Source organism: Hyperolius riggenbachi, chromosome 3 (genome assembly GCF_040937935.1).
Source record: "Hyperolius riggenbachi isolate aHypRig1 chromosome 3, aHypRig1.pri, whole genome shotgun sequence".
NCBI classification, from domain to species: Eukaryota; Metazoa; Chordata; class Amphibia; order Anura; family Hyperoliidae; genus Hyperolius; species Hyperolius riggenbachi.
Window position 1 is genome coordinate 183,710,897 of NC_090648.1, and position 19,001 is coordinate 183,729,897.

Here is a 19,001-nt window from a genome sequence, read left to right on the forward strand (position 1 = left end):
TTCATATAACACCCCCCCCCCCCCCCCCCCCCAAAAAAAAAAGTTCTGCTTGTGTTCATCCCAGTTCATGTGTAGCAAAAAGCGTCCGTTGATTCAAGCTAATTTCTAGTAAGCAACTAGAACTATCTACTTGATGACACCCATATTCTGATCAGTAGCTCTGTGCTATGCCTGTATTCTCGATTTGGCAGGCCAGCCTTGCCGTGACGTGAGCTGTGCACAGTGACAGGGACCGCGCACGTTTGACACAGAGTGGCCCTGGGCGGCTTCCGTCACAGCTGACTCCCTGTCACACTACAGGCTGCTCCGCCCAGGGCCGCGGCTGCCGCTACAGCGGCTGTTACGTAGTTGGGCGGCTCAGTCAGTCAGTCAGGGTGTGAGTAGAGGCCGAGGTGGTGAGAACAACAAGCCCGGGGACAGGAAGGAGAGCGGGCAGGAATAAGATGGACGAAGCTGGCGCTGCTGCCATGGCTCCCTGTTTACACGCTGACTAGAGGAAGCTTCCAGCTGACTGTATACGCGGCGGCGGCTCCTCAGCACTAGGCCCGGCAACCATGGAGATGAACGAGCAGGTATTGCATGCTGCTTACCTCACAGGCAGCCCTGGGCTCCCAGCAGCAAGTGCCACTGTCCTCTGAGGGCTGATCAGCGTGGCTTGCTGGGACTTGTAGTTATTTGCTGTAGACCATAATGCCACCCCCAGTGCTGACCCCACTGTTCTGTCACTTAGCGGTCTGCCGTCCTGCAGAAGTGACTTGTTGCCCTGTACACTTCACACCCGTCATCTCTCCATAGCTGCCAGTATATATTGATGTGTGGTTTTCATGCCACAACTTTTCACTCATCTCACACCCAGCAGGATCCAAAGCCACTACATAGCAACCCACTACATCCCTTATCCTATCTTCAAACCTTTAAGAGTTAAACGTTAGAAGACAATGACAATTATTTGAAAAATTTAAAGGACCTCTGTCACGAAAACCTTAAAATTTAAAATATATGTAAACCTATACAATTTACAAGCATATTTCTTCCAGAGTAAAATTAGCCATACATTACTCTTCTCCTATGTTGCTGTCACTTACAGTAGGAAGTAGAAATCTGACAGAACCAACAGGTTTTGGACCAGCCCATCTCCTCATGAGGGGGTTAACAGGGATTTCTTTTTTTTTTTCCAAAATGCACTTAGTGAATGGCAGTTGCTCCGTCCAACTGCCCAAAATAAATCTGTTGGTAATGTCAGATTTCTTCTACTTACTGTAAATGCCAGCAACATAGGAGAGAAGTAATTTATGGCTCATTTTACTCAGGAAGAAACGCACTTCTTATTTATGTGTTTTCAATTTTAAGATTTTTGCGACAGTTCCTCTTTAAGTATTTTTTGTTATGGTCTAGATTCCAATGAAACAAAGTTACTTGGGACATAGAGTATACGTACTGTATTTAGAAACTGTGACAGTCGCTGTAAATCAGAGACATCTGACAACACCCAGCACCACTCTGTTCTAAAGCTGTCTTGGAACATGTCAAAGTACATAGATGTTTATATTCTTCGTTTAATGCTTTCCTTGTGACTTTGTACAGTGTTTTTTTTTCTTTGCTAACAAAACATCCCAAGCTGATACAGTACTGATATTTCAGTGTTGGTAGAGATTATTGCGTTATTATTCTACACCAGAAAGAGAAGTAGGATGATACTAGTCAGCTATGTATGGTGTACAAGGGTAGACCTTTTTTCAGCATGTTAACATGTGAGCAACTAAAATGTGCAAAAATAATGGTTATGGAATATGGGCGCTAAGCGCTACAACAATATGGTAGAGTCCATTTTTGGTGCCCATCACGTAACTAGATGAAAGAGTAACGGGGGTGTAGACGTTATCAACCAGATGCTTAATTGCATGTAGCCTGACAAAAAGCCAATTAAAATACAGCAGCCTCTGACTTCAGTTCTTAACGTGCGTACGCACATGCAATCTTAATTGGCCAATTTCACTGCTTCCATGTAGTTTAAGGCCCAACAGATTTTGAATACTCTGAACAGATTGTGTAGTTAAGCTCTCATACTACTTACTACCTAGTAGTGGTAATATTGGTCAATAAAAATTGGATGTGTATACCAGGTTTTAACTGGTGTAATTTGAAACAGATGTGCAATAAACTTAAAATTAGCATCTCACTGATAATCTAAACAGAGTCCAAGCTTGCTAAAAACTCTTTAAAAAAAATCATAGCTGGCAGCAGTTTTAAATGGAAAGATACTTTGTAACATTAAATTGCAAAAAGTATCTTTGAGGGCTGGAACCCACAGGAGCGCTTTTGGCAGCGTTTTGGCAGCACTGCGATACGCTAGCAGTTTGCCAAAACGCTGGGCTAATGTTAATGGATGGGGCAACTTCCACAGGAGCGTTTGCGTTTCTCAGAAACGCAAACGCAGGACATGCAGCATTTTGGGAGCGTTAGCGCTTCAATGCAAAGTATTGAAACACTAGCAGAAACGCTCAGCAAAACCTAAACTGAGCGGTTTTGCTAGCGTTTTGCGGTTCAGCACACTGTAACAAAATGAAAAATAATTCACAGGACCAATCAGGATAAAAACGCAAAACGCAAAACGCTAGGCACCCGCTGGGGAAAAAAATACAATGTTGCAAAACACGACCAAAAACGCGCATGAATCCGCTTGCAAACCGCTCAGACAAAACGCTAGCGGTTGCGTTTAGCGTTTGCGGTTTGCAGTGGGTTCCAGGCCTGAGAGCTGATATGTTTGTTGCAGTTTTCAGGTAAAGTGGAAATTTTAAATGCAACATGGATTTGGTGTTGACAATCTTGCCTTTGTAAATATCCATAAATGTACTAGGTGAGAAAGCATTCAGGGATTTGCTTAGGAACTTTCAGGTCATGTGAGATTTGATGGATTTTTGGAGGTATTTACATTTGTAAAATGGTTACTGTACTGTAGCTGAGGTGAACCAGTAAGGCTATGTTCTGTGTTGCGGTGCAGCATAACAGCCGCTTTGTAATGCAGTTTTCCACGCTGAATTGCATCACTTTTAGAGCCATTCACAGTGCTGCTGTGGGTGCTGTTTAACGGCTTGCAGCGGCCCAGTGTGTTGCAGTGTGTAACAGGTACAGAGAAGCATACTTTTTATTGACTGTATGCTTCACTGTATGTGACCCAATGCGCAAATAATGTGTGGTGCTGCTTTCTCATTTTTTCGCATTTCTGCTGTTACAGTGGATGCAACGCCCACTTTGAGGCTGTTTTCACAGTGGGACGTTACAGGCGCACATTAGAGCAGCCTGTAACGCACCCCCACCGCACACCAATGAAAAATCAATGGGCTGTTCACAGTGCCCACGTTGCGTTACACAGTAACGCTTCACGTCAAGAGCATGCAGTACTTTATACGTGGCTAAGCCGCATTAGACTGTTTGCACATGCTCAGTACGGGTTTTTTTTATTTATTTTAGGGGCGGAGAGAAGGCGGGGAGAGGCCGCTACGTAGCCAGGCACATGGCTACTTGGCATTCACTGCACTTGCAGTGTTTACTCTTTGGAGTGGCCGCGGATTGGCTGGCGGGACCACGTGATGCGGAGAGCTCCGCTCACGTGGTCTCCGCAGCGCCTCCGACAGAGCAGGCGCACCAAGAGCTGCTTGTAACGCGGCTCTTGGTAGCGTCCTGCTTCAACGCCACCAGGCGTTGCGTTAGGGGCACGTTATGTGCCCTATAACGTCCCCTAAACGCAATGTCCTGGTGTGTAAGTAGCCTGAATGTAGCAATATTCAAGTGTAGGCCAACTTAATTCATCATCAGAATAACTTCGAGAGAAACGGTGTAAAAACAACTTAGAAAAAAAAAATATGTAGTAACTTTGCGAACATAGAAATAAACTGCCCATCAACTGTTATGAGCAAATGTGATAGATCTGAGGGTTCCCAATCAATTTACTATTCCTATTTAGCAGGGGTAAATAAAATAGACTTATCATGTCCACACATCTGTTAAATAATTGAGCCATACATCTCATTTAAAGAGACTCCGTAACAAAAATTGCATCCTGTTTTTTATCATCCTACAAGTTTCAAAAGCTATTCTAATGTGTTCTGGCTTACTGCAGCACATTCTACTATTAACTTATCTCTCTCTTGTCAGGCTTGTCAGCCTGTGTCTGGAAGGCTGCCAAGTTCTTCAGTGTTGTGGTTCTGTGATGCATCTCCCCCCTCCAGGACCCTCTCTGCACACTGCCTGTGTATTATGTAGATTAGTGCAGCTTCTCTCTTCTCTCTTATCTTTTACAAGCTGGATAAATCCTCCTCTGAGCTGGCTGGGCTTTCACATACTGAGGAATTACATACAGGCAGAGCTGTCTGCACTCTGCTGGAAGAAACAGCCTGACACTTCAGTATAAGTTAGCTGCAGGGGGAAAGAAACACACAAATGATCTCTTGAGATTCAAAAGAAAAGCCTGTATACAGCCTGCTTGTGTATGGATGTATTTTCTATGTGTGGACATACTGTACATCAACCTACTTCCTGTTTTGGTGGCCATTTTGTTTGTTTATAAACAAACTTTTTAAAACTGTTTTTAACCACTTTTAATGCGGCGAGGAGCGGCGAAATTGTGACAGAGGGTAATAGGAGATGTCCCCTAACGCACTGGTATGTTTACTTTTGTGCGATTTTAACAATACAGATTCTCTTTAAATTGTTTACAAGGAATAACTATTGTATGAGAAAGCAGATATGCTATACATGTGCCTTAAGAGACCTTAAGATTTTATTTGCAGGTAACCTGCTAGTGCGTGGCATTTTTTTTTGGGCTGCTGTGAAACACTCATTCCGTTGAAATGTGCACATTGGATGTGATTTTAGGTGGATTTTGAGGGCCCATTCACACTAGAGCGTTTTGCTGGCGATTTCGGCAAAACGCTCAAGTGCTAGAGCTTTTTAAAGCGCTAGTACAATAAAACCCTATGGGCCCGTTCTCACTTGGGCGCCGGCGATTAACGCAAATCGCCAAATGCAAACGTGTAGCCTGCACCATTTTCAGGCGATTTCCTGGCGATCGCATTTAGTGCTATAGAAGCGCTAAAAGCGATCGCGGAAAATCGCTGCAGTGTCCAGTGATTTTTTTTTTCCTGCGTTAATCGCGGAAAAATCACTCCCGCAAGCCAACGTTTTGCGCTTAGGTGTGAATGGGGCCTAAAAGTACTTGGAAGTTAATACAGAATGCCTTTGTTAAAGTGGAACTCCAGCCAAGCTTTAGTTTAGGATAGAGAGATGTGGGTTAAAGTGGACCTGAACTCAGAACTTCCTCTGCTCTAAAAGACACACAGCATAGTAACCTTTAAAGGGACTCCAAGCACCTCTAATGGGTATGCAACCAGTACGGCAAAGTACTTAAAAATTGAGGCTGCCATCTTGGCTATGTTATACCTTCCGGGTCACCCCTGTCTTCTCTGTTAGAGAAGTGCATCACTGAGTGAAGCTGGAAGAGGAAGTGACACGCATGGCCATTGCAAGAGGCTCCCTCAGAGCGGTCATAGCACGACTTTGTTGGAAGTCGTCTGGCTTAAAGGCATGCCCATGAGAGGTGCTCAGAGTCCTTTTAAAGAAAAACATTTCTTTATTACAGCTGATACAAATCCTACAATAAATCTGCAGTGTTTCTACTTCCTGCTTTCACGGAAGCAGACATATTAACATCCTGTGCTTTCAGGTGAGCTTATCTGCTGTGACAGTCAGCTGACACGGGAGAGATCAAATTACAACTTGCGATTAGACACGGATGAGGGGGAATTAGACAGGCTAAACTCTCTAAATGCATACAAGGTGCATTTCTCTGTTTTCCTTCTGTCCTGTGCAAGAGTTGAGGTCCACTTAAAAACTCATGCTTTTATTGCCCGTTTAAATTCTTGCTCCTTGTCTGATGCTTAGAGAACCCACACTAAAAGGACCGCGCCACCCACCTGGGCTAACAGGATGGAATAGATATAAATGAACATTTAACCTCCTGGGCGGTATGATTATTTCTGGATTTTAGCGTATTTTCTGAACATTTCAGACCCTAAAAGCAGGAAAAAATCATGCTGCCAGAAAGCCAGCAGCAGCCTCAGCACTCGCTCACCTCCCTGGGCTCCAGTGCTGCAATTTTCCCTCTATCCTCCTGGTGGCGCTGTAACTCTGTAGTGAGATCACTAACGGCGATCTCACCAGAGGGATTCTGAGCTTCCGTAGAGAGGAAGTAGAATGGTTGCCTGCGTCTGGATCCCTCGGGAGGAGAGTAAAACGCCTGCTGCGCTCCATTGCTCTGCATTGAGCTCCCAGCGACTAGCCCGGGCGTAGCTCTGGGTTACCGCCATGGAGGTTGAAAAAGAAAATTGCACTTATTATGGATAGGGATGTGTTTACGAGTGATTACGAGTAGCTAGCTACTCGCATTAGTGATTCTAATGAGGCATAATTTCCTTAGGTGTGCGGCTGGGAGAGAGGGGGTTAATTACACAGCTGCCCGCTGCTTCTATGCGTATCACAGCCGTTTCATGACTCAGGACCGCGCACTTCCTCCTTTGGCCAAAAGGAGGAAGTGTGCGGTACTGAGTCGTGGAACGCATCCCATTGGACACGTGCGAGGCTGTGATACGCATTGAAGAAGCGGGCAGCTGAGTAATTCACCCCCTCTCTTCCAGCCGCACACCTGAGGCAATTAAGCCTCATTACAATCATGAATTCGATTAGCTAGACCTAACTTGAGACTACTTTTTAGTCATAATTAGGAAGTTGGATGATGCGTCTCCTAAAGAATTTCATATAAAATTTTGGACTATTCCTCAAGACTCACGTTTTATATGTTAACTTGCTTTCAAATCTGTGTTATCTACTTGTGCATGGTTTCTCTCCTCTGCTTTAAAGAGAATCTGTACTCTAAAATTCTCACAATAAAAAGCATACCATTCTATTCATTATGTTCTCCTGGGCCCCTCTGTGCTGTTTCTGCCACTCCCTGCTGCGATCCTGGCTTGTAATTGCCAGTTTTAGACCGTGTTTACAAACAAAAGACATGGCCTCTAACCAGAGTGTGATAGGCAAAGAGGAGCTTAGTCTGTGACTCACACAATGCCTGCAGGGGCACGGAGAGGGTGTGTATAGCTTCTATCCTATTACAAACCGAGTAGCACATTCCTGCCTGAGCCCGACAAAGCCGTCAGAGGAAAGATTACAGGATCTTCTAAAAAAATTAGCATATTGTGATAAAGTTCATTATTTTCTGTAATGTACTGATAAACATTAGACTTTCATATATTTTAGATTCAAATACACACAACGGAAGTAGTTCAATCCTTTTATTGTTTTAATATTGATGATTTTGGCATACAGCTCATGAAAACCCAAAATTCCTATCTCAAAAAATTAGCATATTTCATTCGACCAATAAAAGAAGTGTTTTTAAAACAAAAAAAGTCAACCTTCAATTAATTATGTTCAGTTATGCACTCAATACTTGGTCGGGAATCCTTTTGCAGAAATGACTGTTTCAATGCGGCGTGGCATGGAGGCACTCAGCCTGTGGCACTGCTCAGGTGTTATGGAGGCCCAGGATGCTTCGATAGCGGCCTTAACCCTCCTGGCCGTTTGCTAAAAAATCGCCAGGGGGCAGCAAATCTTTTTTTTTTTTTGTCTCGCTACATGATAGCCGCTGCTCAGCGGCATCCCCCCAGCCCCTCCGATCGCCTCTGGCGATCAGGAGATCCCGTTCAAAGAACGGGATCTCCTGGAGGGCTTCCCCCGTCGCCATGGCGACGGGCCGGGATGACGTCACCGACGTCGTGACGTCAAAGGGGATTCCGATCCACCCCATAGAGCTGCCTGGCACTGATTGGCCAGGCAGCGCACGGGGTCTGGGGGGGGGGGGCGGCTGCGGCGCGACGGATAGCGGCGGATCGGCGGGTAGCGGTGGCGATCGGGCACTGCACGCAGCTAGCAAAGTGCTAGCTGCGTGCAGCAAAAAAAAAAATATGCAAATCGGCCCAGCGGGGCCTGAGCGGTGCCTTCCGGCGGCATGGCCCGAGCTCAGCTCGGGCTTACCGCCAGGAAGGTTAAGCTCATCCACAGTGTTGGGTCTTGCATCTCTCAACTTTCTCTTCACAATATCCCACAGATTCTCTATGGGGTTCAGGTCAGGAGAGTTGGCAGGTCAATTGAGCACAGTAATACCATGGTCAGTAAACCATTTACCAGTGGTTTTGGCACTGTGAGCAGGTGCCAGGTCGTGCTGAAAAATGAAATCTTCATCTCCATAAAGCTTTTCAGCAGAAGGAAGCATGAAGTGCTCCAAAATCTCCTGATAGCTAGCTGCATTGACCCTGCCCTTGATAAAACACAGTGGACCAACACCAGCAGCTGACACGGCACCCCAGACCATCACTGACTGTGGGTACTTGACACTGGACTTCAGGCATTTTGGCATTTCCCTCTCCCCAGTCTTCCTCCAGACTCTGGCATCTTGATTTCCCGAATGACATGTAAAAGTTGCTTTCATCCTAAAAAAGTACTTTGGACCACTGAGCAACAGTCCAGTGCTGCTTCTCTGTAGCCCAGGTCAGGCGCTTCTGCCACTGTTTCTGGTTCAAAAGTGGGTTCATGCTTCCATCTGCTGAAAAGCTTTATGGAGATGAAGATTTCATTTTTCAGCACGACCTGGCACCTGCTCACAGTGCCAAAACCACTGGTAAATGGTTTACTGACCATGGTATTACTGTGCTCAATTGGCCTGCCAACTCTCCTGACCTGAACCCCATAGAGAATCTGTGGGATATTGTGAAGAGAAATGTTGAGAGACGCAAGACCCAACACTCTGGATGAGCTTAAGGCCGCTATCGAAGCATCCTGGGCCTCCATAACACCTGAGCAGTGCCACAGGCTGATTGCCTCCATGCCACGCCGCATTGAAGCAGTCATTTCTGCAAAAGGATTCCCGACCAAGTATTGAGTGCATAACTGAACATAATTATTTGAAGGTTGACTTTTTTTGTTTTAAAAACACTTTCTTTTATTGGTCGGATGAAATATGCTAATTTTTTGAGATAGGAATTTGGGTTTTTCATGAGCTATATGCCAAAATAATCAATATTAAAACAATAAAAGGCTTGAACTACTTCAGTTGTGTGTATTAGAATCTAAAATATATGAAAGTCTAATGTTTATCAGTACATTACAGAAAAGAATGAACTTTATCACAATATGCTAATTTTTTGAGAAGATCCTGTAGATAATTTAACAGAGATAATACAGCCACTGTGCAATTAGGAAAGGCTGCAGTAATCCAGACCACATTAGAACATGTATAGGAACTTATAGGATAGAAGAAATAAGGCTGAAAATTTTGTTAGTCTCTTTAAATAGGCATATGCTAAACTCGTATATCTTTGTAGCACAAAATGCTGCTATTGTAGTTCATGTTAATGTGATCCGTTTGCATTATTCATGTAAGTGTAATGTTTTTACAACTAATGAGTTGCTGAACTTTCCTGAAATCAACCTTGTTCATAGTGCATCTCGTTTGGCTACATTACTGTCATTCCTTTTAATGTCAGTCACAGCACCAGGCTTGTCACATTGAAGTCTCTAAATAGATTTTCACATTTAATTTGTTAGTTGACTGAATTTTATTGACCGGAATGTGAAATGTTTCAGATATGTTTTGTTGTATTTTCTCAGAGGTTTCAAGGGAACATCAAGGAAATTTGACTTGTTTTTAAGGTGTTAATGAAGTAAATTTTATGTACTTCATCAGTTAACTTATTAGTATGCTTTTCGGATTTGGAAGGGAAAGAAAAGCTCACAGGAAACACGTGCAAGGACGAGGAGAATGATATTGCAGTTTCCAAATCTGATTTGCCCTGTGAAAAGTTTCCTGCCTTGAAGCACATTTCACTTGTAACTGAACAAGAATTTGCATATTTGTCGATCTTCTTGTTCAACACCAGTATGCCTTAAAGAGGAACTCCAGTGAAAATAACGTAATGAACAAAAGTGCTTAATTTTTACAATAATTATGTATAATTGATGTTGTCAATGTTTGCCCATTGTAAAGTCTTTCCTCTCTCTTTCCTGATTTACATTCTGACATTTATCACATGGCGACAGTTTTACTACTGGCAGATGATGTCAGTGGAAGGAGATCATGCTTGCTTTTTTGGCAGTTGGAAACAGTTATTTCCCACAATGCAACAAGGCTCCCACAGTGTGATGTCAGCACCATGGTCCTGACATCACACAGTGGGAGGGGTTTCAACACTGTATTAGCCATACCGAGCCCTCTGATGATCCGTTTGAGAAAAGGAAAAGATTTAGCATGGGAAAGGGGATATCAGCTACTGATTGGTATAAAGTTCAATCCTTGGTCCCGGTTTCTCTTTAAAGGAGAACTGTAGTGAGAGGTATATGGAGGCTGCCATATTTATTTCCTTTTAAGCAATACCAGTTGCCTGGCTATTCAGCTAATCCTCTGCCTCTAATACTTTCAGCCATAGGCCCTGAACAAGCATGCAGCAGATCAGGTGTTTCTGACAAATTTAGACAGATATGACAAGATTAGCTGCATGCTTGTTTTCTGGTGTGATTCAGACAGTTCTTTAGGCAAATAGACCATCAGGGCTGCCAGGCAACTGGTATTGCTTAAAAGGAAATAAATATTGCAGCCTCCATATCCCTCTCACTACAGTTCTCCTTTAAAGAGATTCAGAGATGAGTCATGTGGCAGTTTTTTTTACTTACCTGGGGCTTCCTCCAGCCCCATAAGTTTGGAAGTGTCCCTCGCCTCAGTGACATCAGCAGGGGCCTTCTGCGCATGCGCAGACCTTCTGTGCAAGCGCAGAAGATCCCAGCTGACGTCACTCAGTCAGACTGAGCTGCATACCGGGGGTTGATTGAGGCTGAACGGAGGATTCTATGAGGACTGCGGGAGGACAGCGAGGGATGAATCCATGCTTATGGGGCTGGAGGAAGCCCCGGGTAAGTAAAAAAAACAGCCTCATGACTCATCTATGAGTCTCTTTAAGGCCCACACTGCTGACTGATGTCGCCTGTCTGGGATTGGGACTTGATCCCTCAGGCGACATTGCTGGCCAACACTGACAGATGGGAAATCGGCTGCGTAGCTGACAGCGCTTGTGTATTTACTTGTGTATTTACTTGTGTATTTACTTGTGTATTTTACGTGATGTCACGGGGTAGCCGGGTGGGCGCAAGCACAATGGAGTCTGCTATTATTCCGGTGAGTTCATCTGCTGGATGGATCGCTTGCAGAGCTGGGGTCGGGGGTCGCTGTACCTTGGCTGAGGCTGTCATTATCGGCTTTGATCATGTGTGTATGAGCCTTAAAGTATTTCATTTCCAAGAGATTGGATGTTACAAGTGTGTTTACTACATGGTAATTTTTGTTATTAGCTGCTTCACTACCAAATAAGATTATATGGAAGACACTTGTATGCTAGGTCTAAAGGAAACCTGCAAATTCAATTTTGTCATTCAGCCTATGTTTTTGAGACAATACACAAAGGCATTTTATAGAAATATACAGTACTTTGGATATGGGCTTAATACCAGCTTGTTCCTACTAGTGACATCTTCTATATGCAGCTGTCAGCGAGTCCACTAGGATTACAGAAAACAAAGGACAATTCAGTTTACGGTTTTTGATTAATCCATACATACTTTAAACTATAGCTATCTACTTGTATATTACTGTGCGTAGATGAGAAAGTTTAGATGACCTTCCAGCTGTTTTTAGCAGTCAAATAGGTATGTATTTTATCGACCAACTATAAGGTTTTTGATTGTTTTCATTCTTTAGTGTGGAAATGTTACAGAACCTCTTTTGGTTTTATTGCTGTTTGTTTTATACACTGGAGATTTTCCTCCACTTCTTGTACATCAGATCTCCATCAAGCTTCATAGCCCTAAAGTGAAGCAGCGACAAAGCATCCTCATGTATTTTACCATATATATCAGTGGGAACATTAGAGAAAACGCCCACCCTGCTCTCGATTTCATCCTTTACTGCTCAGCCTGCTTCTTAACAGCCCTGATAAAATCCCAGACTGAGCATTCAGTCTGGCTTTGTTCAGGAATCATTATGGCGGAGTCTGTCTTCTCTAGTGTCTTTTCAAGCACAAGCCTGCCCCCTTCTGGCTCTGCTATAATGACTCAGCTATAATGATTCCTGAGCAAAGCCAGACTGAATGCCCAGTCTGGGATTTTATCAGGGCTAGTAACAAGCAGGCTGAGCAGTGAAGGATAAAACAGAGAGCAAGGTAGCTGTTTTCTCTGTTCCCGCGGATATATATGGTAAAATACATGAGGGTGCTTCATCTCTGGTTCACTTTAAAGTTTCTCGAGGTGACATGATGAGTTAAACATGTGTATGTACAGTGAAAAACATTAACAACCAAGCTGTTTTACTTGTTGTTTTGCTGCCTGAAAGAATACATTTTTAGGCATGGAAGTAAAAGCTTCTGTCTTGTTTGTACATTGTCATGAATATAGAGAACATCACTGATCAGAAATTACAGCCATAAACATTTTCCTGTTAGAATACAACTTCTAGGAGCAGGGGGAGATAGAAAAAGGTAAATGATTCATGTATTTTCATTTAGGGACACTTAATAGTCTTCCAATGAGCAGAGACAACAAAACATTCAATCTACTTTGTAAATGTTTACATTATTAAAGAGAACCCGAGGTGGGATATAAGAATCCTATTAGCACAGAGAGGCTGGGTCTGCATATAATGCCCAGCCTCTGTTGCTATACTGTCTCCCCCCCAGGCCCCCCCCCCCCTGCGCTCTGCTGGTCCCCATAAATTAAATCACCGTGCTAGCAACACGCAGCTCGTCGCTAGCAAGCTGTTTACATCCACACTGTCACTCTCTGCCGCTCCCCCGCCTCATCTGTATCACTGCTCCCCGCCTGCATCCCTTCCCTCCAATCAGCGGAGAGGGAAGGGACGCAGGCGGGGAGCGACGATATAGAGGGAATGGCGGAGAGTGACAGTGTGGATGTAAACGGCTTGCTAGCGACGAGCTGCGTGTTGCTAGCACGGTGATTTGATTTATGGGGACCAGCAGAGCGCAGGGGGGGGCCTTTGGGGAGAAAGTATAGCAACAGAGGCTGGGCATTATATGCAGACCCAGCCTCTGTGTGTGCTAATAGTATTCTTAGAACCCACCTCGGGTTCTCTTTAAATAAAACCATGGGCTATCTAAAAAACGTAATTTTTTAGGAGTAGGAGGATAACACATTTGTTTATCTCCTCAGTTTATTTTCACCTCGGGTTCATGTTAACTAGTTGCTGTATATTTTCGCCCTTCAGAACTATATCTGAAGTCCCAGGGATGTAGATATTAGTCTACCGCCCCACCACTGTTGTGCGCGCTCCCACACGCATTCTCTTTACCGCCCATTAGTGCACAGATCCGTTAATGTGAACACAGCATTCACCGATCTAAGTGCCTGTGATCAATGACAACGAAACATCTAATGGCCAAATAGTAAACCTCGAAACCTCTAATGGCCAAATAGTAAAATTACAGTTGCATACATTGCTTCAATAAAAATACTTACATATCCCATTAAAATTAACCTCTCCCATAGTTACCAAAATAAAACATTTGCATATTAAAAAGATACATAAAAAAAAATTCTGAAAAAAAAAAAATGTAAATAAGTACCTTAGGGATTCAATGTTTTAATATGTACTGTATATTCCTGCGTATAAGACTACTTTTTAACCCTTGAAAATCTTCTGAAAAGTTGGAGGTCGTCTTATACGCCAGGTGTCATTGATGCCGGGTGATACCTCCTATCCTGTTACCGCCTCTCAGGTCTCGCTGCTGAGGACTGTAGTGAAGCGGCGCAGGCGCACATGTGTGAGATCTGAGAGGCAGAGAAGGAGGTAAATAGGATACGAGGGTGGGCCAGACAGGTGAAAGAGGCATGTTTTATGGGCACAGCGCGATCTATTCTTGCATACCGTTCTGATAAACAGGTAGAAAAGGGGAGCTGACCAATCCACTTAGGGAGAGGGAGAGTTGACCAATCCAACCAGTCAATTGACTATATACTGTTATATACTGGGTATCACAGACAGTACAACACCAGTATCTGTTCATACATAGCACCAGTATACAATTTTTTAAAATTGTTATTTGGTGTAAGTTGGAAGAGGGGTAGTCTTATAAGGCGAGGTATATCCCAAACTCTATATTTTAACTGGAAAAGTTGGGGGTCGTCTTATATGCCCAGTCGTCTTATACTCCGGAATATACGGTATGTCACAAGGGTATATTACTGTTATTTTTGCAAATAAAGGCTTGTAATTAGTGACTGACACAAATAGGCAAATACGTGGGTTTTAATTACAGTAGTGTGTCATATTTTAAAACTATAATGGCTGAAAACTAAGAATTTTTTTCAATTTTTTTTGTTATTCCCATTATAATGCATTTAGTATAAAATAATTCTTAGCAAAATGTACCACCCAAAGAAAGCCTAATTGGTGGCAAAAAAACAAGATATAGATAATTTAGTTGTGATAGTTATTGGCGAATGAAATGGAGGAGCGCTAAAAGGTCAAAATTGGTTTGGTCCTTTTACTTGAGAGGTTTTGAAAGCTGCCATTGCTGATTTGGGTCCCAAGCTGATCTACTTAGTTCAGCAGTTTTATTTACTCAGCACCACCACATTCAGGCACAGGACGGAATGTGGCATTGACAAATTGGACCACCTGCACAGTTGTATTATTTTTTTGTTCATTCTGGGCTAATGACTGAAAGTGTACACGTGCACAATAACTGTTGCCCACAGGGATCAAAACTCAAACCCTTGGGTGACCATTCAGGTGCTTTAGACATGTTTATAGCCTACAGGCTAGCGACACATTCTGTTGTTTAATAAAGGGACACAGCAAGATGAATAGAGGGAACAATGGGCATGGCCTACACTTTGCCAAAACAGTCTGGCACTCTGGATCTCTCGGCAACACTATGGGGTAACCATAGTGGCCACTCGGGGTTGCTTATCACGTGTATGGTGGCCTTGAGTGTTCAGTTTGGCAGAGAATCATCTAGCATTGCTTAGCATGTGTATGGTGGCCTTGAGTGTTCAGTTTGGCAGAGAATCATCTAGCATTGCTTAGCATGTGTATGGTGGCCTTGAGTGTTCAGTTCGGATGAGAACCATCTAGCATTTGTACGAGCAGTGTACCTGAGACAATTTTAGCACAAGGATTTATACTTACCTGAGGCTTCCTCCAGCCCCCTGTAGTCCAGGTGCTCACTCACCATCCTTCCAACCCCCCAGTTGCGCCACCATAGCCCCAGTAAAGTCCTCAACTTTAGACCAGTCAGGAACTACTGTGAATGCATCGCCCCTGCTGAGTGGCTGGGAGCATTCTGCACATGCGAAGTGCATTAACCACTTCAGGACCACAGTCTTTTCGCCCCTTAAGGACCAGAGCCTTTTTCTCCATTCAGACCACTGCAGCTTTCACGGTTTATTGCTCGGTCATACAACCTACCACCTAAATGAATTTTACCTCCTTTTCTTGTCACTAATACAGCTTTCTTTTGCTGCTATTTGATTGCTGCTGCGAGTTTTAGTTTTTATTATATTCATCAAAAAATACATGAATTTTGGCAAAAAAATGACTTTTTTAACTTGCTGTGCTGACATTTTTCAAATAAAGTAAAATTTCCTATACATTTGAGCGCGAAAGTTATTCTGCTACATGTCTTTGATAAAAAAAAAAAAAACATTCAGTGTATATTTATTGGATTGGGTAAAAGTTATAGCGTTTACAAACTATGGTGCCAAACGTGAATTTTCCCATTTTCAAGCATCTCTGACTGTTCTGCGCACCTGTCAGGTTTCATGAGGGGCTAAAATTCCAGGATAGTACAAATACCCCCCAAATGACCCCATTTTGGAAAGAAGACATCCCAAAGTATTCAGTGAGAGGCATGGTGAGTTCATAGAAGATTTTATTTTTTGTCACAAGTTAGCGGAAAATGACACTTTCTGACAAAAAAAAGAAAAAAAAAAAGTTTCCATTTCTTCTAACTTGCGACAAAAAAAAATGAAATCTGCCACAGACTCACTATGCTCCTCTCTGAATACCTTGAAGTGTCTACTTTCCAAAATGGGGTCATTTGTGGGGTGTGTTCACTGTCCTGGCATTTTGGGGGGTGCCTAATTGTAAGCACCCCTGTAAAGCCTAAAGATGCTCATTGGACTTTTGGCCAATGAAATTGATTTTAGTCATTTTCCGCTAACTTGTGACAAAAAATAAAATCTTCTATGAACTCACCATACTCCTAACGGAATACCTTGGGGTGTCTTCTTTCTAAAATGGGGTCATTTGTGGGGTTCCTATACTGCCCTGGCATTTTAGGGGCCCTAAACCGTGAGGAGTAGTCTAGAAAACAAATGCCTCAAAATGACCTGTGAATAGGACGTTGGGCCCCTTAGCGCACCTAGGCTGCAAAAAAGTGTCACACATGTGGTATCGCCATACTCAGAAGTCTTGAAACCAAATGTCGCAAAATGACCTGTGAAATCCTAAAGGTACTCATTGGACTTTGGGCCTCTTAGCGCACTTAGGGTGCAAAAAAGTGCCACACATGTGGTACCGCCGTACTCAGGAGAAGTAGTATAATGTGTTTTGGGGTGTATTTTTACACATACCCATGCTGGGTGGGAGAAATATCTCCGTAAATGACAATTGTTTTATTTTTTTTACACACAATTGTCTATTTATAGAGATATTTCTCCCACTCAGCATGGGTATGTGGAAAAATACACCCCAAAACACATTATACTACTTCTCCTGAGTACGGCGGTACCACATGTGTGGCACTTTTTTGCACCCTAAGTGCGCTAAGAGGCCCAAAGTTCAATGAGTACCTTTAGGATTTCACAGGTCATTTTGCGACATTTGGTGGCACTTTTTTGCACCCTAACTGCGCTAAGGGGCCCAAAGTTCAATGAGTACCTTTAGGATTTCACAGGTAATTTTGCGACATTTGGTGTACGTGTGTGACACTTTTTTGCAACCTAGGTGCGCTAAGGGGCCTAACGTCCTATTCACAGGTCATTTTGAGGCATTTGGATTCTAGACTACTGCTCATGGTTTAGGGCCCCTAAAATGCCAGGGCAGTATAGGAACCCCACAAGTGACCCCATTTTAGAAAGAAGACACCCCAAGGTATTCCGTTAGGAGTATGGTGAGTTCATAGAAGATTTTTTTTTTGTCACAAGTTAGCGGAAAATGACACTTTGTGAAAAAAAAACCAATACATATCAATTTCCGCTAACTTGTGACAAAAAATAAAATCTTCTATGAACTCATCATACACCTAACAGAATACCTTGGGGTGTCTTCTTTCTAAAATGGGGTCACTTGTGGGGTTCCTATACTGCCCTGGCATTTTAGGGGCCCTAAACCGTGAGGAGTAGTCTTGAAACAAAATTTCTCAAAATGACCTGTGAAATCCTAAAGGTACTCATTGGACTTTGGGCCCCTTAGCGCAGTTAGGGTGCAAAAAAGTGTCACACATGTGGTATCGCCGTACTCAGAAGAAGTAGTATAATGTGTTTTGTGGTGTATTTTTACATATAACCATGCTGGGTGGGAGAAATATCTCTGTAAATGACACATTTTTGATTTTTTTTACACACAATTGTCCATTTACAGAGAGATTTCTCCCATCCAGCATGGGTATGTGTAAAAATACACCACAAAACACATTATACTACTTCTCCTGAGTATGGCGATACCACATGTGTGACACTTTTTTGCAGCCTAGGTGCGCTAAGGGGCCCAACGTCCTATTCACAGGTCATTTTGAGGCATTTGTTTTCTAGACTACTCCTCACGGTTTAGGGCCCCTAAAATGCCAGGGCAGTATAGGAACCCCACAAGTGACCCCATTTTAGAAAGAAGACACCCCAAGGTATTCCGTTAGGGGTATGGTGAGTTCATAGAAGATTTTATTTTTTGTCACAAGTTAGCGGAAAATGACACTTTGTGAAAAAAAAAAACCAATACATATCAATTTCCGCTAACTTGTGACAAAAAATAAAATCTTCTATGAACTCATCATACACCTAACAGAATACCTTGGGGTGTCTTCTTTCTAAAATGGGGTCACTTGTGGGGTTCCTATACTGCCCTGGCATTTTACGGGCCCAAAACTGTGAGTAGTCTGGAAACCAAATTTCTCAAAATGACTGATCAGGGGTATAAGCATCTGCAAATTTTGATGACAGGTGGTCTATGAGGGGGCAAATTTTGTGGAACCGGTCATAAGCAGGGTGGCCTCTTAGATGACAGGATGTTTTGGGCCTGATCTGATGGATAGGAGTGCTAGGGGGGTGACAGGAGGTGATTGGGTGTCTCAGGGGGCGGTTAGAGGGGAAAATAGATGCAATCAATGCACTGGGGAGGTGATCGGAAGGGGGTCTGAGGGCGACCTGAGGGTTTGGCCGAGTGATCAGGAGCCCACACGGGGCAAATTAGGGCCTGATCTGATGGGTAGGTGTGCTAGGGGGTGACAGGAGGTGATTGATGGGTGTCTCAAGGTGTGATTAGAGGGGGGAAATAGATGCAAGCAATGCACTAGCGAGGTGATCAGGGCTGGGGTCTGAGGACGTTCTGAGGTGTGGGCGGGTGATTGGGTGCCCGCAAGGGGCAGATTAGGGTCTAATCTGATGGGTAACCGTGACAGGTGGTGATAGGGGGTGATTGATGGGTAATTAGTGGGTGTTTAGAGGAGAGAAGAGATGTAAACACTGCACTTGGGAGGTGATCTGATGTCGGATCTGCGGGCGATCTATTGGTGTGGGTGGGTGATCAGATTGCCCGCAAGGGGCAAGTTAGGGGCTGATTGATGGGTGGCAGTGACAGGGGGTGATTGATGGGTGGCAGTGACAGGGGGTGA

At 43.6% G+C, this 19,001-nt stretch overlaps 1 protein-coding gene across 2 annotated transcripts in view; it reads left to right on the forward strand.

Moving 5' to 3' along the window:
- Positions 1-271: 271 nt before the first annotated feature.
- The window catches only part of SECISBP2L (SECIS binding protein 2 like), an 85,781-nt gene continuing 67,051 nt past the window's right edge, over positions 272-19,001 (forward strand). For both annotated transcript variants that reach the window (XM_068275418.1, XM_068275419.1), the window contains exon 1: positions 272-572. In XM_068275418.1, coding sequence (XP_068131519.1) covers positions 555-572 — 18 coding nt within the window. In that variant the 5' untranslated portion in view covers positions 272-554. The remainder of the gene's footprint in view (positions 573-19,001) is intronic.